At 29.3% G+C, this 16613-nt stretch overlaps 1 protein-coding gene across 4 annotated transcripts in view; it reads left to right on the top strand.

Moving 5' to 3' along the window:
• The window catches only part of LOC107455640 (uncharacterized), a 31247-nt gene extending 14987 nt beyond the window's left edge, over positions 1 to 16260 (top strand). The window contains exons 1-2 of one of the 4 annotated variants that reach the window (XM_071183287.2): positions 5520 to 5686; positions 14681 to 16260. In XM_071183287.2, coding sequence (XP_071039388.2) covers positions 14714 to 15376 — 663 coding nt within the window. In that variant the 5' untranslated portion in view covers positions 5520 to 5686; positions 14681 to 14713 and the 3' untranslated portion in view covers positions 15377 to 16260. Of the gene's footprint in view, positions 1 to 5519; positions 5692 to 10939; positions 11132 to 14680 lie in introns of those variants that run through there. The other 3 variants (XM_016073279.4, XM_071183286.2, XM_016073277.4) reach the window with 3 other exon arrangements.
• Positions 16261 to 16613: the final 353 nt, after the last annotated feature.

The following is a 16613-nucleotide window of genomic DNA, read 5'->3' as shown; positions in this document are numbered from 1 at the left end:
TTTGTCACGATTATCATCTTGAGAAAGTTTTCTTGCAGTGCATGAGTATTACTGAATGAGAACTCACTCATTGATTAGAAAGAATCATTGAGAAGACTCAAAAAGTCTGCTTGTAAATCTTGAGCACTAATCCCTGTACCATCCAGTCACCTTTTGATTAACTAACTTTAAAATAAATAAAAAAAAACTTTAAACAACTCCTAAAATTATCCCCAATCCCAATTACATACGGATGAGTAGAATTGATAATGACATCTTGTGTTCCATTAAAATAAATCACTTGATTTTGTGACAAAATGACGGTCACAAATAATTAAAAGCAATGCAAGGACTTTTGAAATGTCCAAAACGAAAGTATTATTTTCTGAGAGCGTAGCAGAAATTCCAAAGTAGTGTAAGTACGGAATCCGTTCTGATTTTCGCATTATAAATTCAAATTGATTTTATCACAATTCTTTAAATAACGATGCGAAAACCATTGCTTTTTTCAGTATTGTATGAATTTAAATTGAGAAAGGTCAATATTATTAGTACTTAAATGTCTTATGCTGTTCATAAGTGATATAAGCTACTGATTGCCATTTCTCATCTAGTGGTGCTTCTGATCACGGTTTCGATGGATTTTCATAAATAGGCTTTTTTGCTAAGGGATATCTTTTCTTAAATATCGTGGCAACGCTGCTATAGTCTTAATTAGTTTTTTTTACTGGTGAGTTTTCAGACTCATTTGATGATTAAAAAAAGAACATTTAGATCACCATTTAGAAGTAGTAAGAATAGTTTGTCCACTCTCAGAAATAAAATTCTCGCTTTTGACAATTCAGAAATCCATGAGTTACATTTGGTTAGTTTTAAGAATCCTTTTGACACGAAATCACGTGATTTGTGACAAAACGTGAACGCTCAAATGTATGACGAAAATGTTTCCTCATCTCAAAACCTCATTGCGGTAGATTGTTAATAGAATGACGAAATAAAAATTATTACCAGACTATCGAAAATAAAGTGAAAATTGGTCTGTATGATGGAAACAGTAAAATCAAGGGTTCGAATCGAACTTTGGGCATGAGTGAAATTTACTTCTCTGTTTTATATACCTTACTTGTCTCGTTAAGGCGGCATTATCCAATTATATGGTGCCCACGATAAAGAGATTGATAGAAAAGTTAGATACATTACGCCAGTGTTCCCCAGCCCGATTGGAATGCTCGATTGGATTAAGGTCAAGTGAATTTGGGGGCCAAGACATGGTTTGAAAGTCGCTGAAAGATTCCTGGAACCAATCCATGACGATTCGACCCTTATGACACGGTGCATTATCCTGTTGGTAAACACCATCCCCCGCAGGAAAAACTGTTGCCATGAATGGGTGAACCTGGTCTGCAACTACTATGTACAAGTAGCTTACAGACGTCAGGGATTGTTCTATGAGGATTATGGGTCCTAATTTGCCCCATGAAAACATTGTTCCTGGGCGAGAAACCATGAAAACCTGTGCGAGCCCATTGTTATAGATAGAGGGTGGTCATAATGTAATGGCTCTTCGGTGTATAGCTGTTCGCTTTTATACGTCGAGATCTATAACAGTATATACCTTTTATGGTAATTTTCTGAAAATAATAACCAAAGTGTTAGTAAATTTTACTTAAAGAATAACGATAAATAAAAAGAATAGAGTAAAATAGTTTTAAAAAAAATTATTTAGCTATTATGAATAAATATTTTAAAACATAAATCACTTTAAACATTTAAGTAAACAATTGTTTTGAAATTAAAATATTGCTGTTTACAAAGCATTAGTTGAGTATAATAAGACTTAGTTAAGTATAATATATCATGTCTGAGACATGGGTATCAGAATTCATTTCTGACAAAACAAATTATATTTTATAGTGTTTCATGAAACGTAAAAATTAATTTACTATGACGTAAGTTCAAGATTCTAATTTTAATAAATCAAATTTAACTATCACTAGTTTACGAAGCAATAAAAAATAATTTGACACCTACTTATTTCAGAAACATTTTTTAATGAAATTTTACAGACTTCGCAAAATTTTAAAAGATTTTACTAAATTTTATCGGCTTAGAATAAATAGCCGTGTCATTAAATATAGTATTAAACATTTTATGACATTAAACATTCGCTAGTAACTCTGTATTTAGTGATTAATGCTAAAGACATTTAAAAGGACTTTGATTTTCTTCTTTGTAAACTAATGATAAAATAAAATTTAACGTCACATAAGGAATTATCTCATGAAATCCTTCCTTGTATATAATTAAACTTAAGAAATTTAACGTTCGTTGTAGCGTTGTTAGAAAATTTTAATATTTATATAAATTTTCTGGAAGATTTAGCAACATTTAATTTCATTTTGAATAAGTAAACTGTGAAAAGTCTTTGGATCAAACTACTGTTTGTTCGTAAAATCGAATTTACCGTAAAATTTTAAACTGTACTTTTTACAGTAATATTTATTTAATTACAATGGCTCAATGATTTTATAGTAAATATTTCTGTAAAAATTATGGATATCAGATTTTTGCTCCGTTAAAATTTATGGCTTTACGGCAAAATGTATTGGTACCCTGAGAGCTGGTACTTTTTACCGTAATTTGATCCGGAATTTTTATTGTGCACTAAAAATAATCAAGTGAGATATTTTTGGTTATTGCCAAAGATTCCTGATTTTCACATTTTCTCCATTTAAAGAAATTTTTCTTTTTACGTTAAGCAGTTTATGTGCAGACATTTTGATAAAATTAACGATAAATATTTCTTTAAAATATGTGATAACATTTGGTAAATGTGGAAAATGTGGCTATTTTAACATGATACCAAAGAGCATGACATAAAACCATTTAATCAGTAAAATGTACTCCTCAATTGCGTATTTTTTGTCAATGTATGATAATAAGAACTATAGTTTTTAAAACTAGAATTTCCTGTAGACTGTCGCCATTTTGAATGAAAAATTAGCAAATCAGTGGCTTAAATGCCATATATTTATGGATTTTACTGCCAGAACTATTGTTTATTCTACTAGAAATGTCATTACCACACAGTACGGTGATTTTACCTGATTTTTTTTCTCTGTGTGCTAAATATCTCTTTAATGAGCAATATTGATTCTCATTTATTTTTTTCTATCGAGTGACACAATCCATGATTTTTTAATTCATTTTGTCACGATTATCATCTTGAGAAAGTTTTCTTGCAGTGCATGAGTATTACTGAATGAGAACTCACTCATTGATTAGAAAGAATCATTGAGAAGACTCAAAAAGTCTGCTTGTAAATCTTGAGCACTAATCCCTGTACCATCCAGTCACCTTTTGATTAACTAACTTTAAAATAAATAAAAAAAAACTTTAAACAACTCCTAAAATTATCCCCAATCCCAATTACATACGGATGAGTAGAATTGATAATGACATCTTGTGTTCCATTAAAATAAATCACTTGATTTTGTGACAAAATGACGGTCACAAATAATTAAAAGCAATGCAAGGACTTTTGAAATGTCCAAAACGAAAGTATTATTTTCTGAGAGCGTAGCAGAAATTCCAAAGTAGTGTAAGTACGGAATCCGTTCTGATTTTCGCATTATAAATTCAAATTGATTTTATCACAATTCTTTAAATAACGATGCGAAAACCATTGCTTTTTTCAGTATTGTATGAATTTAAATTGAGAAAGGTCAATATTATTAGTACTTAAATGTCTTATGCTGTTCATAAGTGATATAAGCTACTGATTGCCATTTCTCATCTAGTGGTGCTTCTGATCACGGTTTCGATGGATTTTCATAAATAGGCTTTTTTACTAAGGGATATCTTTTCTTAAATATCGTGGCAACGCTGCTATAGTCTTAATTAGTTTTTTTTACTGGTGAGTTTTCAGACTCATTTGATGATTAAAAAAAGAACATTTAGATCACCATTTAGAAGTAGTAAGAATAGTTTGTCCACTCTCAGAAATAAAATTCTCGCTTTTGACAATTCAGAAATCCATGAGTTACATTTGGTTAGTTTTAAGAATCCTTTTGACACGAAATCACGTGATTTGTGACAAAACGTGAACGCTCAAATGTATGACGAAAATGTTTCCTCATCTCAAAACCTCATTGCGGTGAATTGCGGTAGATTGTTAATAGAATGACGAAATAAAAATTATTACCAGACTATCGAAAATAAAGTGAAAATTGGTCTGTATGATGGAAACAGTAAAATCAAGGGTTCGAATCGAACTTTGGGCATGAGTGAAATTTACTTCTCTGTTTTATATACCTTACTTGTCTCGTTAAGGCGGCATTATCCAATTATATGGTGCCCACGATAAAGAGATTGATAGAAAAGTTAGATACATTACGCCAGTGTTCCCCAGCCCCTGGTCAGCGGACCGGTACCGGTCCGTGGTTCAAATGGTACCGGGCCGCCCATTTCATTGAAGCTGAATTTATACCCCAAATTAAAAATATCTGTGTTCCATTAAAATTTTATTTATTTAAAAAAAAGGGGCCCCCGAAGGTAGTGACATAAATTTTTATAATGTATCATTGTCTCCGATTACCTCCAGATGGAACCGTCTCATTGCAAAGAAATAAGTTTAGGGTTCTCATTGATTTAACGTTCTAGTAAGTTAAAATGCTAAATCACTTTATATTTATTTTTTGGTGTAACAGTATTTTGTTTTGAAGGCATGTTTAAATACAATTAAATTAAAATTAATATGATGTAAATTAATATATGTATCTAAAATATTATGTATTAAAATTAATATATGTAATTAAAAATTATCTAAAATATAAACAATCAACGTCCCCCCCCCCTCCTGGGGGCCGTGGTAAAATTATCGAACGTTGACAGGTCCGCGGTGATAAAAAGGTTGGGGAACACTGCATTAGGCGATACATGTTTTATTTTATTTTTTTCATGAAAGAAATAGAATAATGAAATATCCCTTTAATTTTAACAAAATTTGTTTCCTCGAAGAAGTAACGATAGTTATTTCGTAGCTTTGATGAAATTTTTGCTCGGAGCATATAACAAACATTTTCGTCTAAAAAGAAAAAACGTTTCGTGAAATGTGAGTATCTATTTTACACAGTACATTCAATTTTTAATTTAATATGCTTTATTTTTTTTTAATTTTGAAAAAAATGAAAATTATTTCATCAAAAAATATGTTTCACTTATTTATATAATAATCTAAATGTCGAATTGAATGTCTCACTTTTTTGAAAGATATTAGTTTGACACAATGAAAGCGAAACCAAAAAGTAAATTTTTCTTTCGCCCATAATTTAAACAAAAAAGATTTGATACTTTCCTTAACAGCCATGTTGACCTCACTTTATATCCTGTGGTCAGTAACATCTTACCTTGGCAATAAATATAGACCAAATCGATCATATTTATATTATATTCAAAGACCTTCCACTACGTTTCCGCCGTAATAAAAATCCTTATAATGTTTACACGCATTTCCCACCCATATCAAAATAGCCATTTCATTCTACCACTCGTCTCTTGGCAACGGCCTTGACCAATATGTAACGAAGGATACTCTTTTCCAATATGGCATCACGCACCGAGAGTAGAGATCGGTAAATTTTACTCTTGAACGGTTCTAAGTTGAGAGCATTTTGTGGAAAATAAAATCGGTGATCCATAAAATTCAGTAAGGTACGTTTGCTTTGGAGTTTTGTGTACAATTCTAAAGTTTATTCTTTGAAACTTTGCTTTTAACTTCTTGTTACCTATCATTATTCATTTAAATTTATTTTATAAAATAAATAACTTGTATACAACAAATATATTTCCATGAATTAGATTATTTTTGGGAGTAAAATTTTCTGGAGAAATTTAAGTATAAAAAAAGATAAATTCCTCAGTGCTTTTTTTTTTTTTAACTTTTGTTCTTGAACAATTCTAAGTTGCGTTCTTTATTTTTATTAGAAGTTTATTTTATTAGAAGTTATTTTATTAGAAGTTTATTCTTTGAAACTTTGCTTTTAACGGTTTGCTACCTATCATTATTTATTTAAATTTATTTAATAAAATAAATAACTTGTATACAACAAATGCATTTCCATGAATTAGCTTAACTTTTGGGTGTAAAATTTTCGGGAGAAATTTAAGTATAAAAAAAAAGCTTTTTATACTCTTGTTTTAAAAGTGTTTTTCAAAGTGTCTTTTTTTAAAAGTGTCCTCAGTGTTTTTTTTTTAAACTTTTATTCTTGAGCAATTCTAAGTTGTGTTCTTATTCTGATGGATAACTCAGTGAGCCATAAAATACAATAAAGTTAACCTAATTTTTTTTTAAGTTAACTCTTAAATTTAAAGTTAACTCTTTTAATAACTTAACTCTGTTGTGTAGAGTTTTTAAGTTTACTGCTTAAAATAACGTGCATTTATCTTTCAATAAATTATTACTTACTATTATTTAATTACTTAAATAGTTTAAGATATTCTACTGGTTTCGACAATTTTTTTAAAAAAAGACTTAATTAAAATTTTAATTTAATTTTTGGTTAATAGGGATCCTAAAATTATAAATTTAAAATGAAGTTCAAAAATTTATAAGGTATTTTTCAAAATAAGAGCAAGTGTGAATATTAAAACTACAAATTTTTCTCGCCAAGCTAACATATCTACAATAAATTGTAATGCATAAATTTCAAAATAATTTGTTTTCTAGATCATTAATATAGTTACCTGTGTTTTTAACTAAAATCTTAACTATTGAATTTTAAAAAAAAAGACAATGAATATAACTAAATGTATTGCTTAATATTTAATTTTTAAAGAAAAATTCTAAATATTCTTATTTAAAGTTTCATACAAATAATGACTTACTCACACTTGAAGCTTAGCGTTTAGTGCTTTTAGCTACTAGAATTATACAAAATCTACTAATAAAATTTCAAAGAATTCTGTCAAAAAATTTTTTGTAGTGTGTAATAGCGGAAAGAAATTTTCTTAAAATCAACGCTCTTCCGAAAGCGTGTTCAAAATGCAAGAAAATATTGACAACAAAAAATAATAATAATAACACAAAAATAAATGACTGAGAATAAATTTTATTTGTCATAAATAAATAATTTACTCAAATATATAAAGGTGAAATACTCAAAGCATAACAAAAACATTTTAGTTTCGTTTTAGGGAATTTACTTTCGGTTTCGTCTGCCAGCATAAGAAAAAACAAAACTTCGTTTCTAAAAATCAAAGCTCAAAAATTTCTAAAATTAAAAAATTTTGGAAAGCACAAAAATTTGAAAACTGAGTTCATACATTTTGGAAAGCTAATAAATTATACTTCAAATATGGATAATGAGAAAGAAAATCGAAATTTTCGCAGAAATTGTCGATTTTCACCTAGTCGGATACCTTAATTAAACAATTTTATAAATGGAATAAGCATATGAATCATTTATATTTCTGAGGGTAAAATTGTAACAATATTAAAAATACTACTATTAAAAAAAGCAATTTTTTTCTGTATTTTGTAAAATTTACTCTTGGACGATTTTAACTTCCGTGCTGATTTTGAAGGATAAATTTAGTGACTCATCAATTTCAATAAATACCTTATTGAAATCTTTTGCAGACATTTTTTCAATTTTACTGTTTGAAATCTTTAACTTCCTAAATTATTATTGACATTGATTACAATCTAATAATATAAATACAATATTACATAAATTATTATTAATATTGTATGACATATTAATAATAATTTAGGATGTTTTAATGTATAGTTTTAAAAATCCATAAATCTCAAAAATATATGAAAATAAAAAGAATATATAACGTGACTACAAAATAGAATATTTTTAAAAATGAAAATAATGGAAAATCATATAGTTAGCACATAGTGGGATTTTTTTTAAACATAAGAAGAGTGGAAAAAAAGTATTTGGATATATCTTAAGTGATGTTTCTTGTTACTTAAGAATTTCTTAATATTTTGTAATCTAGTTATAGCTTTGAAATTCGATATCTTGAAATTCAGTAGCTGTAGTTTTCAGAGCAGTTTAAGTAATTTAAAATTCTTTTTTCTTTTCAAACAGGTGTCTTAAAGTTACCCAGTTTTAGCATTTTACTCTCTATATAATAATGGAGGCGTGGTGGTTGAGGGGTTAGAGCGTTAACCTTCCAATGAGATGAAACTGGTTCGAATCCCAGCGACGGCTGGTCTATACGAATTCCTCACCTGACTCGCACCGACCACAGTGCTGACTCGAGGGCAAATTTCTCCCAATATTTGATCCAGGAATTCTCGTGCCTTCTATGTAATAGTGTGAGAGAACATAATCTGTACTTTTTGCTTGATGCATTACATTATTTAGATCCAAAAAAAAATTGTTCTGAACATAACTATTAAGAAGATTATTTTTTTTAAATAAGTCAATATCAGGAAATAGTCACTTAAGAGAAGCATAACTGTTTTTATAAAACTAAAACACATAAATTTTGTACTGTAACATTTTACATTTATAACAGTATAAAGTATACATTTTGCAGTTTTTCACACTAAAAAAAATTTTAGCAAAAAAAAAAAAAAAACATATTTGTTCTATAAAAATATTTTTGACAAAAATAAATTAGATTAGAAAAATTATTTGATTAGAGAATGAAGATTAGGATTAGAATTAAGAGAAAAGAATATAAATTTTGCAGCGTAGTTTTCGAAACAGTATTATATTTCGTGGCACTTCACACTAATGGAAAAATTTGGCAAAAAACATTTTCGTACGGTAAAGATATTTCACAAGAAAAAGAGATAATTTAGATTAAAATTAGAATTAAGATAAAGAAATGCATAAATTTTGTAGCATAGTTTTCAAAACTTACTAAACAGTCATGTATTTTGTAGCTCTTCACACGGAGAAAATAAATTTCGGCGAAAAAAAAAATTTACAGTAAAGAGAATTTTGGTAATTTATACCAGATCTTCAACGTATTTAAATTATTTTTTTTTTGGTAATTTTCCGGCTGTTTATGATAGTTATTCATTGAAAATTTTAGTTTTTAAAATTATTTAGAGGCTCCATGCATTACTCGCTTCCCTCACCAACCCCATCCGTGATGGCCTTTTATTCAGCTTTTTCTTTTTTCATTTTGAAATCGGACATTTATCTTTTGAAAAAGATATATTTTTGCTTATAAAATGTTTAATTATTATATTTTATGTAACAACATTTTATTAATATATCTACGATACAATATAAACAGTAGAAGTGAAACCCGCCAAATTTGCTAACTCATTCCATGGTTATGCTTTACTCTTACGTTTAGCATTACGGTCTTTACTCACTTTACTATACTTTACATTATTTTACTGTACTTTAGTTAACTTTTTGCTTAATTTCACGCCTTTCTTTCATTTACGCTTATTTATTTTACTCTTTAATTTAGATTTTGCGCTTTGCTTTACTTTCTACTTTACTTTTTACTTTGCACACTTTTTACGATATGCCTTACTTAACTTAATATTTTATGCTTTACTTCGCATTACTTTACCTTTTACTTTATTCTTTACATTCTTGTGAATAATAATAAAATATATAAACAAAAATAAGCACGAAAATAGCTGATGATTTAATGATGGAGATTATGTGGCCAATGGAAGAGAGATACTGCTAGAATTCTGCATACGTTGTGCTATAACTAAACCTTGTTCTTCACGAACATCGATTTCAAACTCGAAACATTGAATCAGAAATTCATTTAAATAATAGAAATCAGTGGTTAATAATCCATAACGATGACCTTAGATTGTATATCAGTCCATTTTAGAAACAATTTTTCATCTCTCTTGAAATTTTTATATATTTTTCAAAAAAAAAAAAATAAATCTAAATGTAAGAATTTTTATCTGGAAACATTAAATCTCTTTCGTGTATATTTTTATTTTATTTATTTACTTTTTTGATATCAAGTTAATACCGAGCTTATAAAATTAAAATCTCGAGAGAGAAAAAAATTTTGAAGCCGGTCGTTCGTATAATTCAACTCAGTAGCTGCATAACAGCTGGGCGTACATGGGCGAACATATTTTATTATTTTACAAATTTAATGACTGATGATTCTCAAGCCAAGGATTTTGAGTTATTTTTTTTATTCCTTCTAACTCCCTGTACATTTTTCTTCACACCTTCATAATTTCTCGTTTCTAAGTCTCATAGATTTTGCACAGCAAAACAAAATGCAACATGAAGTTACTAAATGCAACATTGTTTTCCAGCGATATATTATATATTCACTCCATTGCGTATATATTTTATTTTAAAATAGGCGTTGAACAGTGGACCAGAATCTGAGTTTATGACTATCAATGTTCAACTCCGTATCCTTATAATTTTGAATCCCTACCAGATGACCAGGGAACTCCTGGGACAAATATTGAGATAAGCTAGCCTTCGTAACGGAAATTTTTTAGTGGGACTAACTGGCATTTGCATTACACTGAGAGGAAAACCACGAAATATAGCAGAATCGCGAACCACTGCTGGAATTCGAACCTGATTCCCTCATTGGAGGGTGAACGCTCTATCCCCTGAGCCACTGTGGCTCAATTGCTGCTCACTATGGCTCAAATATTTTTTTTCATTTCCAATAATTAAGACAATTTTAATTTAATAAAAAATATTTTACTTTTAAAAAATTTTTTCACGCTTAATAAATTATTGATTATGCAAACAATATAATCTTGAATCAGATCACGCTCCCAGCTGCTAAATTCCCGGATATATACTACGGAATATACAAAACAAGTTTAATATAAAATACTTTAAAAAAAAGCAAAAGGGGAGGTTATGCTCGTTATTATACGATTCTTTTTTGCAAATAATTCACAGTTGGAATAAGAGACAAAAACGCTTTCATCCATCTAGCTTTAATGACTAAAGTTCTGGGAACATAGACGATCTACGAAATTTCGCGGTGGCAATATTTATTGAGAACGGAAGTAGAGTAAAAATATTTGAATTGCTAAAATCCGTCCAAACGCGTCACTTAAATAGGCTTTCTCACCGTCATTCACACCTATCTCGGAAAAAAAAGAACCGCATGCTATTATCAATAAATGACTACTTTTAGAACAACTTTCAGTGTTATGGTAAGAAAGACTTTTTCAGTGCAGTAATCAACTCAATATTATGAGTACTCAATTCAATATTATTTTATAATGTTATAATAGTATGTTTATTATGCATGGTGTTTTCAATATAAATGCAAACAACAACGCTCTACAGCTATTGACCGGCTCTACTCTGGTTAGGAAATATACAACTGTTTACTACGGCGATATTTTCAAACAGATAATTTTGTTTTTAATTAAAGAAATAAATTTTATTATTTCCAAACTCAAATATGCAGTATTTCATGAAATATTGATAATATGAAGTAATTCTTGTGAGTTTTGAAAATTTGTTTTAGTTATGAGAGTGAAAATTTGTTTTACTTATATATAAATGTATTGTTAAGAAAGGTGACTTGGTTGCTAGATTTGGAAAGAACTCGCTTTTTTGGCAACCCTTGTTCGGCCTTTTTTTACTTGTTTAATTCTGTTTGTTCATGATGCAAGTCATGCTCCATCATACCTTAGTCTTAGCATATTGTTTGAGCAGCGAGATTAAGTTCATTTTACAAATTAGGTCTTCAAATGGCGATTCCTAAAATTATTATTTTTTTTGGCCGCAGATTAATCAGGTAGAAAATATACGCATACAAGAAATACTATTCAAAATTTCCGTGTTTGGAGGCACAACAGTCTTACAGTTTTAAGTCCTTTATTCTATCATAAACTCAAAATTTATATAAAAATTAAAGATGAAGCTTTTTTAAAATTAAAGCAGGTAAAAATTAAGTTAGTACATCAGAGTTTCAAAAAAAATAGGCTGAATCAGCAAACGGCGTATTTCCGGCTGATTTTCGTTGATGAAACGCATACCTCTCCAGTGTAATTTAATACATTAAAACTGAAATATTAGTCTAAGTTACCTGCGTAAATTGATAGTCATTATTAAAACTGACTGCGAGGCCAATGGCTGCTGGTTCGAATCCCGCTCAGGGCATGGATGTTTTTCGCTGTGTGTTATCCTCTGTTGTGTGCGGTGTGTGAATGTGGCCTACGCAGAAACGGGCATCCGTGGCAGCAAGGCGTGGGTAATGTTGCTCGCCTCCGTGAATCTGGTCACAAGGTGTCCACCAGGCAACGCAAAATGATTAACTCTTCCGGCACCTTTCATAGCGATGAGATGAACGATAAGCTCAGTGCCTGCCATAAAAAAAAAAGTTTTTTGTTCCTAAAGAATAAAAAAAAAATTTCATCAATTGTGTGACAATACTTTTAATGTTTTCCACAATATAAACGTTTTATATCTATATCCTTGTATTTTACCCGTAGATTAAGGAAGTACATTTTGTGCTAAAACTTCTTATCATTTCATGCACGTTTTTATGATGCTTTAAACTGCTATAAAATAAAAATTTATTAAGACGTGTATAAACGTTTTCTTCTGGTAATAATGCTTTAGATTTATTTATTTTACTTAGAAGTGTAGGTTTTTCTAAAGAAAAGCTCTAAAAATAGTCTTAGAAAATATTTTTAATCGTTAAATGCATGATAATATAATACGATAATTTCGGATATTTATACTAGAAACTATGCCGGACATTGAATTGACTATTTTATAACATTCTTCACTTAACGCAGAATACGGTAAACATGTTTTTACAAAACTACTTTATATTTTTTTTTCTTCCTGAAACAATCGTGTTTTGTCTCACAACTATAAAAATAATTAACTAAAGCAAAAATATTTTCGGAACACTATTATTTTTTGCCAATTGCATAAGTGCTAGTGAAATCTCAAGGGAATTTTAAAAACATTATGTCAACCCGATCAATCAGGAGAATAATTTTGGTTTACAGAAAATGTCGTAATACGGCTATTTGTCAGGATTGACGAGTTTTCTCTAAATTACACATTTAACGATATATTTATAGAATCTCTTGAAATAATATTTAGTTCACGCTGCTTTTGACACAAAAAATATTTAGTCAACATAAGAGGCAGAAGCATTTCCCTTGTGTTACGGTGACTTTTTTAGCAAACTTCTCTCACATCAAAATGGTATTCTTATTTTTGTTTTTAAAAATAAAAATCAGCGTAAAAAATTCAAAGGTTATCATGTCTTATATATAAAATTTTAAACTTACTAGAGGTAACTTTCTATTAAGGTACTTTTTTCTAGCTGCGCAACCAGAGGCCTTGAAGTTGTTTAGTACCTATAGACCTTGATGGTAGGAACTTTTAAAACAGCATTATTTTGATGAACTTTTATCACGCTCCTGCTGTCATTTTTTGTAAAAAGGCCATTACAGCATAAGCAAGTTCCGCTCCTGTCCACTGCTACATTGTTTTCAAAGTTTTCTACAAGATGGCAGTAGTGTCGTTCTTCTTACGACAACTAAACCGAAAGGAGCACTAATGCCTAATCACCTGATTCACTGCCGTTTCCGTATTTTACATATTAATCTTATTGGAATACTTAAAATCGTTAAAAGACAGTTTTTTTAATATAATTTCCAGAATTGCAGAGTTAGGTTTAAAATTTAAAGAATCATAATGGATTGCAATTTAAAACTAAATATTTATATAATTTTAAAAAAGTTGCTTAAAAAGCTTATTTATTCATTTATTTTATGTGACAGATATATATGTAATCAGACTATTGAAAAGGTAGTTTACAAAAGTCGCTTCATAATTTTAAATTCAAAGATTAGAAAGTATTTTTTTTTTTAAGTTAGGCTAGAGTACTAGATTTTTTTTTAATTATGCGAAGATTTTAATCATCTCTTTAAAATTATCTATTAAAGTAATTTTTGATATTGATGCACTTGGGGCAACATAATGATAATTGAACTTTTATTAAAGATGCCATTTTTCTAATAAACTGTTCCATAGTATTTTCAGATTGATACTTTAAAAGTTTCTAGACTTTTCACTATATGGCACTATTAAAATTGGAATGTTTATTTTTCCAAAATGTTCTTCTGAACAATTTAAAACTGTGGCGTATCATTACAGTGTCTGGCTAAATTATTAGAAGCACTTTAAATACCAATCAATTAAATTAGGAGATATATAATATATATGTGACGATTTGCTAAATTAGGTGATATATTATATAAATATAGAATATTTTTTACATCACGCATTATATTAGTATATTGTAATTATTAGATCAATTATTAGACGCACTGTAGTTTTTTAATAATTACATGTTTCGTACGAGTTTATAAGCAATACTTTTATATTTAAACATACATGTAGTGGGTTTTATTCAGGAGTTTTTTTATATACTTCCCATTTGTATTTATTTTTAACGTATTGTATTACAATGTTAACCAATAGATACACTAACGTAAACAAATGCAAACCGGTTTCAACAGCGTAAAAACAATAAAGCTGTATAGTATCACCAGATAACTAAGATTTTACATATAATCTTATAGTGCGTCTAATAATTTGGCTAGGGACTGTATATTATCTGTAACTCCTAGTCAATGCCTTCCCAAACGTTTTATCTGCACAAAGTCTTGTTCGTAATGCTTTTTAAACTTCGATAAATGAAAATTTTCTTTTCTCTCTGTTCGCAGAAAAATATTTGCGGCAACCTTTGCAATGGTTTTATGGTTGTCTCAAGAACTGAGCCGAATGGAATACCCTTTGAAAGCCAATTGGATCCACTCCGACCTAGCTCATCCATTAGCTTCAAAGACAATCCTTTCCTCAGAGTCATCGTCGTCATTGTCCTTACCATCATAGTTTTCATTCTCTTGATTGCAGGCACAGCTACCACAGCGATCTCTTACCCGCCCGAGCCTCCAAAATGGAAGCACAAACAAGCAGAGAGCGAAGATCAGGAGGATGTTCTAATCAGTGTTCACACGGCCCTTGATGGTGATTACAAACTTTTGGGTCCCCTTTTGCTGATGGCGGGAATATTTCTTTTTGTTGTTGATGCAGTCTTATGTTCCATTGTAATCAGGGAAGCGTATTACACGTCCAGAAGTATTCGTCCAAGTATAGATGTTTCGCCAGGCTCAATATCTGTTTTGGGTGGACCCTTTTTTTTAGCTGTACCAAACCCAGGAAACCAACAAGAAATGACATCCTTTGCATTGTCGAGACAACTGTGGGCAATGCCAAATGCCCCCACTCCAGATTTTAGCATTGATGGCTGTGGCATGAAAGGTTCGAGAATGAGACCATCAACTGCTACAATCGGAAACAGTCATCAGCCTCCTTTTAATCCAGATATTGCTTTACCGAAATCACCAGAGAAATCATAAAGTTTTTAATTTTGAACAATCTAAATATAAAGAATATTTTTTTAATTTAATTTTAATAGATTAAAAAAAATTAAAATTTATTTTAATTTGCATATTAATGTCATGAGAAAACTTCAGTGAAAGATTTCACAGGTCCAGATGAAATTATAAATCGTAATGATATTTTAAAAAGTATTATTATTTACTTACTTTAAACAATAATCAATTAAAAATGTAACAGAGATGTCCAGGTTAGAAGTTTACTTTGATCAGTGTGCTACTATCATTCAATCAATTCCAGTTTGCACTATTCTTATTGGACGATTCGTTTTTCTTTCCCAATAGAAATGCGTTCCCATTGGTTGTATTTGTAACTGATTGATCGTTAAGGATTAGTGTTCTACTATCATTAAATCAGTTTCCTTTTGTTCTATTCCTATAGGATGATTCGTACTCTTATTCCAATAGAAACGCATTTCTATTGGAAGGAAAGTTAAGGAATATCTGTTTTAAAAATATTTATGAAAGATTCATACTCGTGCACTTTGTGTAACCACGATAAAGTGCTTTTATGAACCAATACAAGCTTAAACAAAAGTGCTTTTTAAAAAATGAAAATAGAGTAACTATATTTATCAAAATACGTAAATTTTTCTTGAAGTCTTTATTCACCATTATGTAATATATTTTAATTTGAAATTAATGACGAGAAAATAATTCATTAAACTTGTAATCTAGATAAAATATTGTGTCTTAATCACTTATTGTGACGCTAGAAGATATTGTGATTTAATTATCTTTAGTGAAAGTTGTTTTCTGATTTTATTCCAAATGCGTGGTTTTGTTATAATATGCATCGATGTTATATTTTAAAGTATGTAATAAATCATAATTATTAAATTTGATTTCGATTTCTTTAATGTGTGTGTAAAAACTCATAAATTTATGAAGTGTAATTTTTGAAGCTTATGTATTAAGCCAATAGTGATTATTTAAATTAGTTTTTGTTTGGTAGAGCCTATGAACATAGGTTCTCAACTTTTTAGAATATCCGTTCGATTTGTGAGTCAAAAAAATCTTACGCCCTTTGCAAAGTAATAATAACAATAAATAAACAATAAATGTTATTTTCTGCATTTTAAGGCTATTAATATTTTGGCTATAATACCTTTTTAGAACTATTTATTTGAGCTATCGAAAATATTCTTAAATTTTCAATGCATTGTCATAGAAAATGTTTTTTATGCTTATTTTGATG

This window comes from Parasteatoda tepidariorum, chromosome 7 (assembly GCF_982258835.1).
Source record: "Parasteatoda tepidariorum strain Cologne lab strain chromosome 7, Ptep-v5.0, whole genome shotgun sequence".
NCBI classification, from domain to species: Eukaryota; Metazoa; Arthropoda; class Arachnida; order Araneae; family Theridiidae; genus Parasteatoda; species Parasteatoda tepidariorum.
This window is presented reverse-complemented; position numbering and strand designations above follow the sequence as displayed.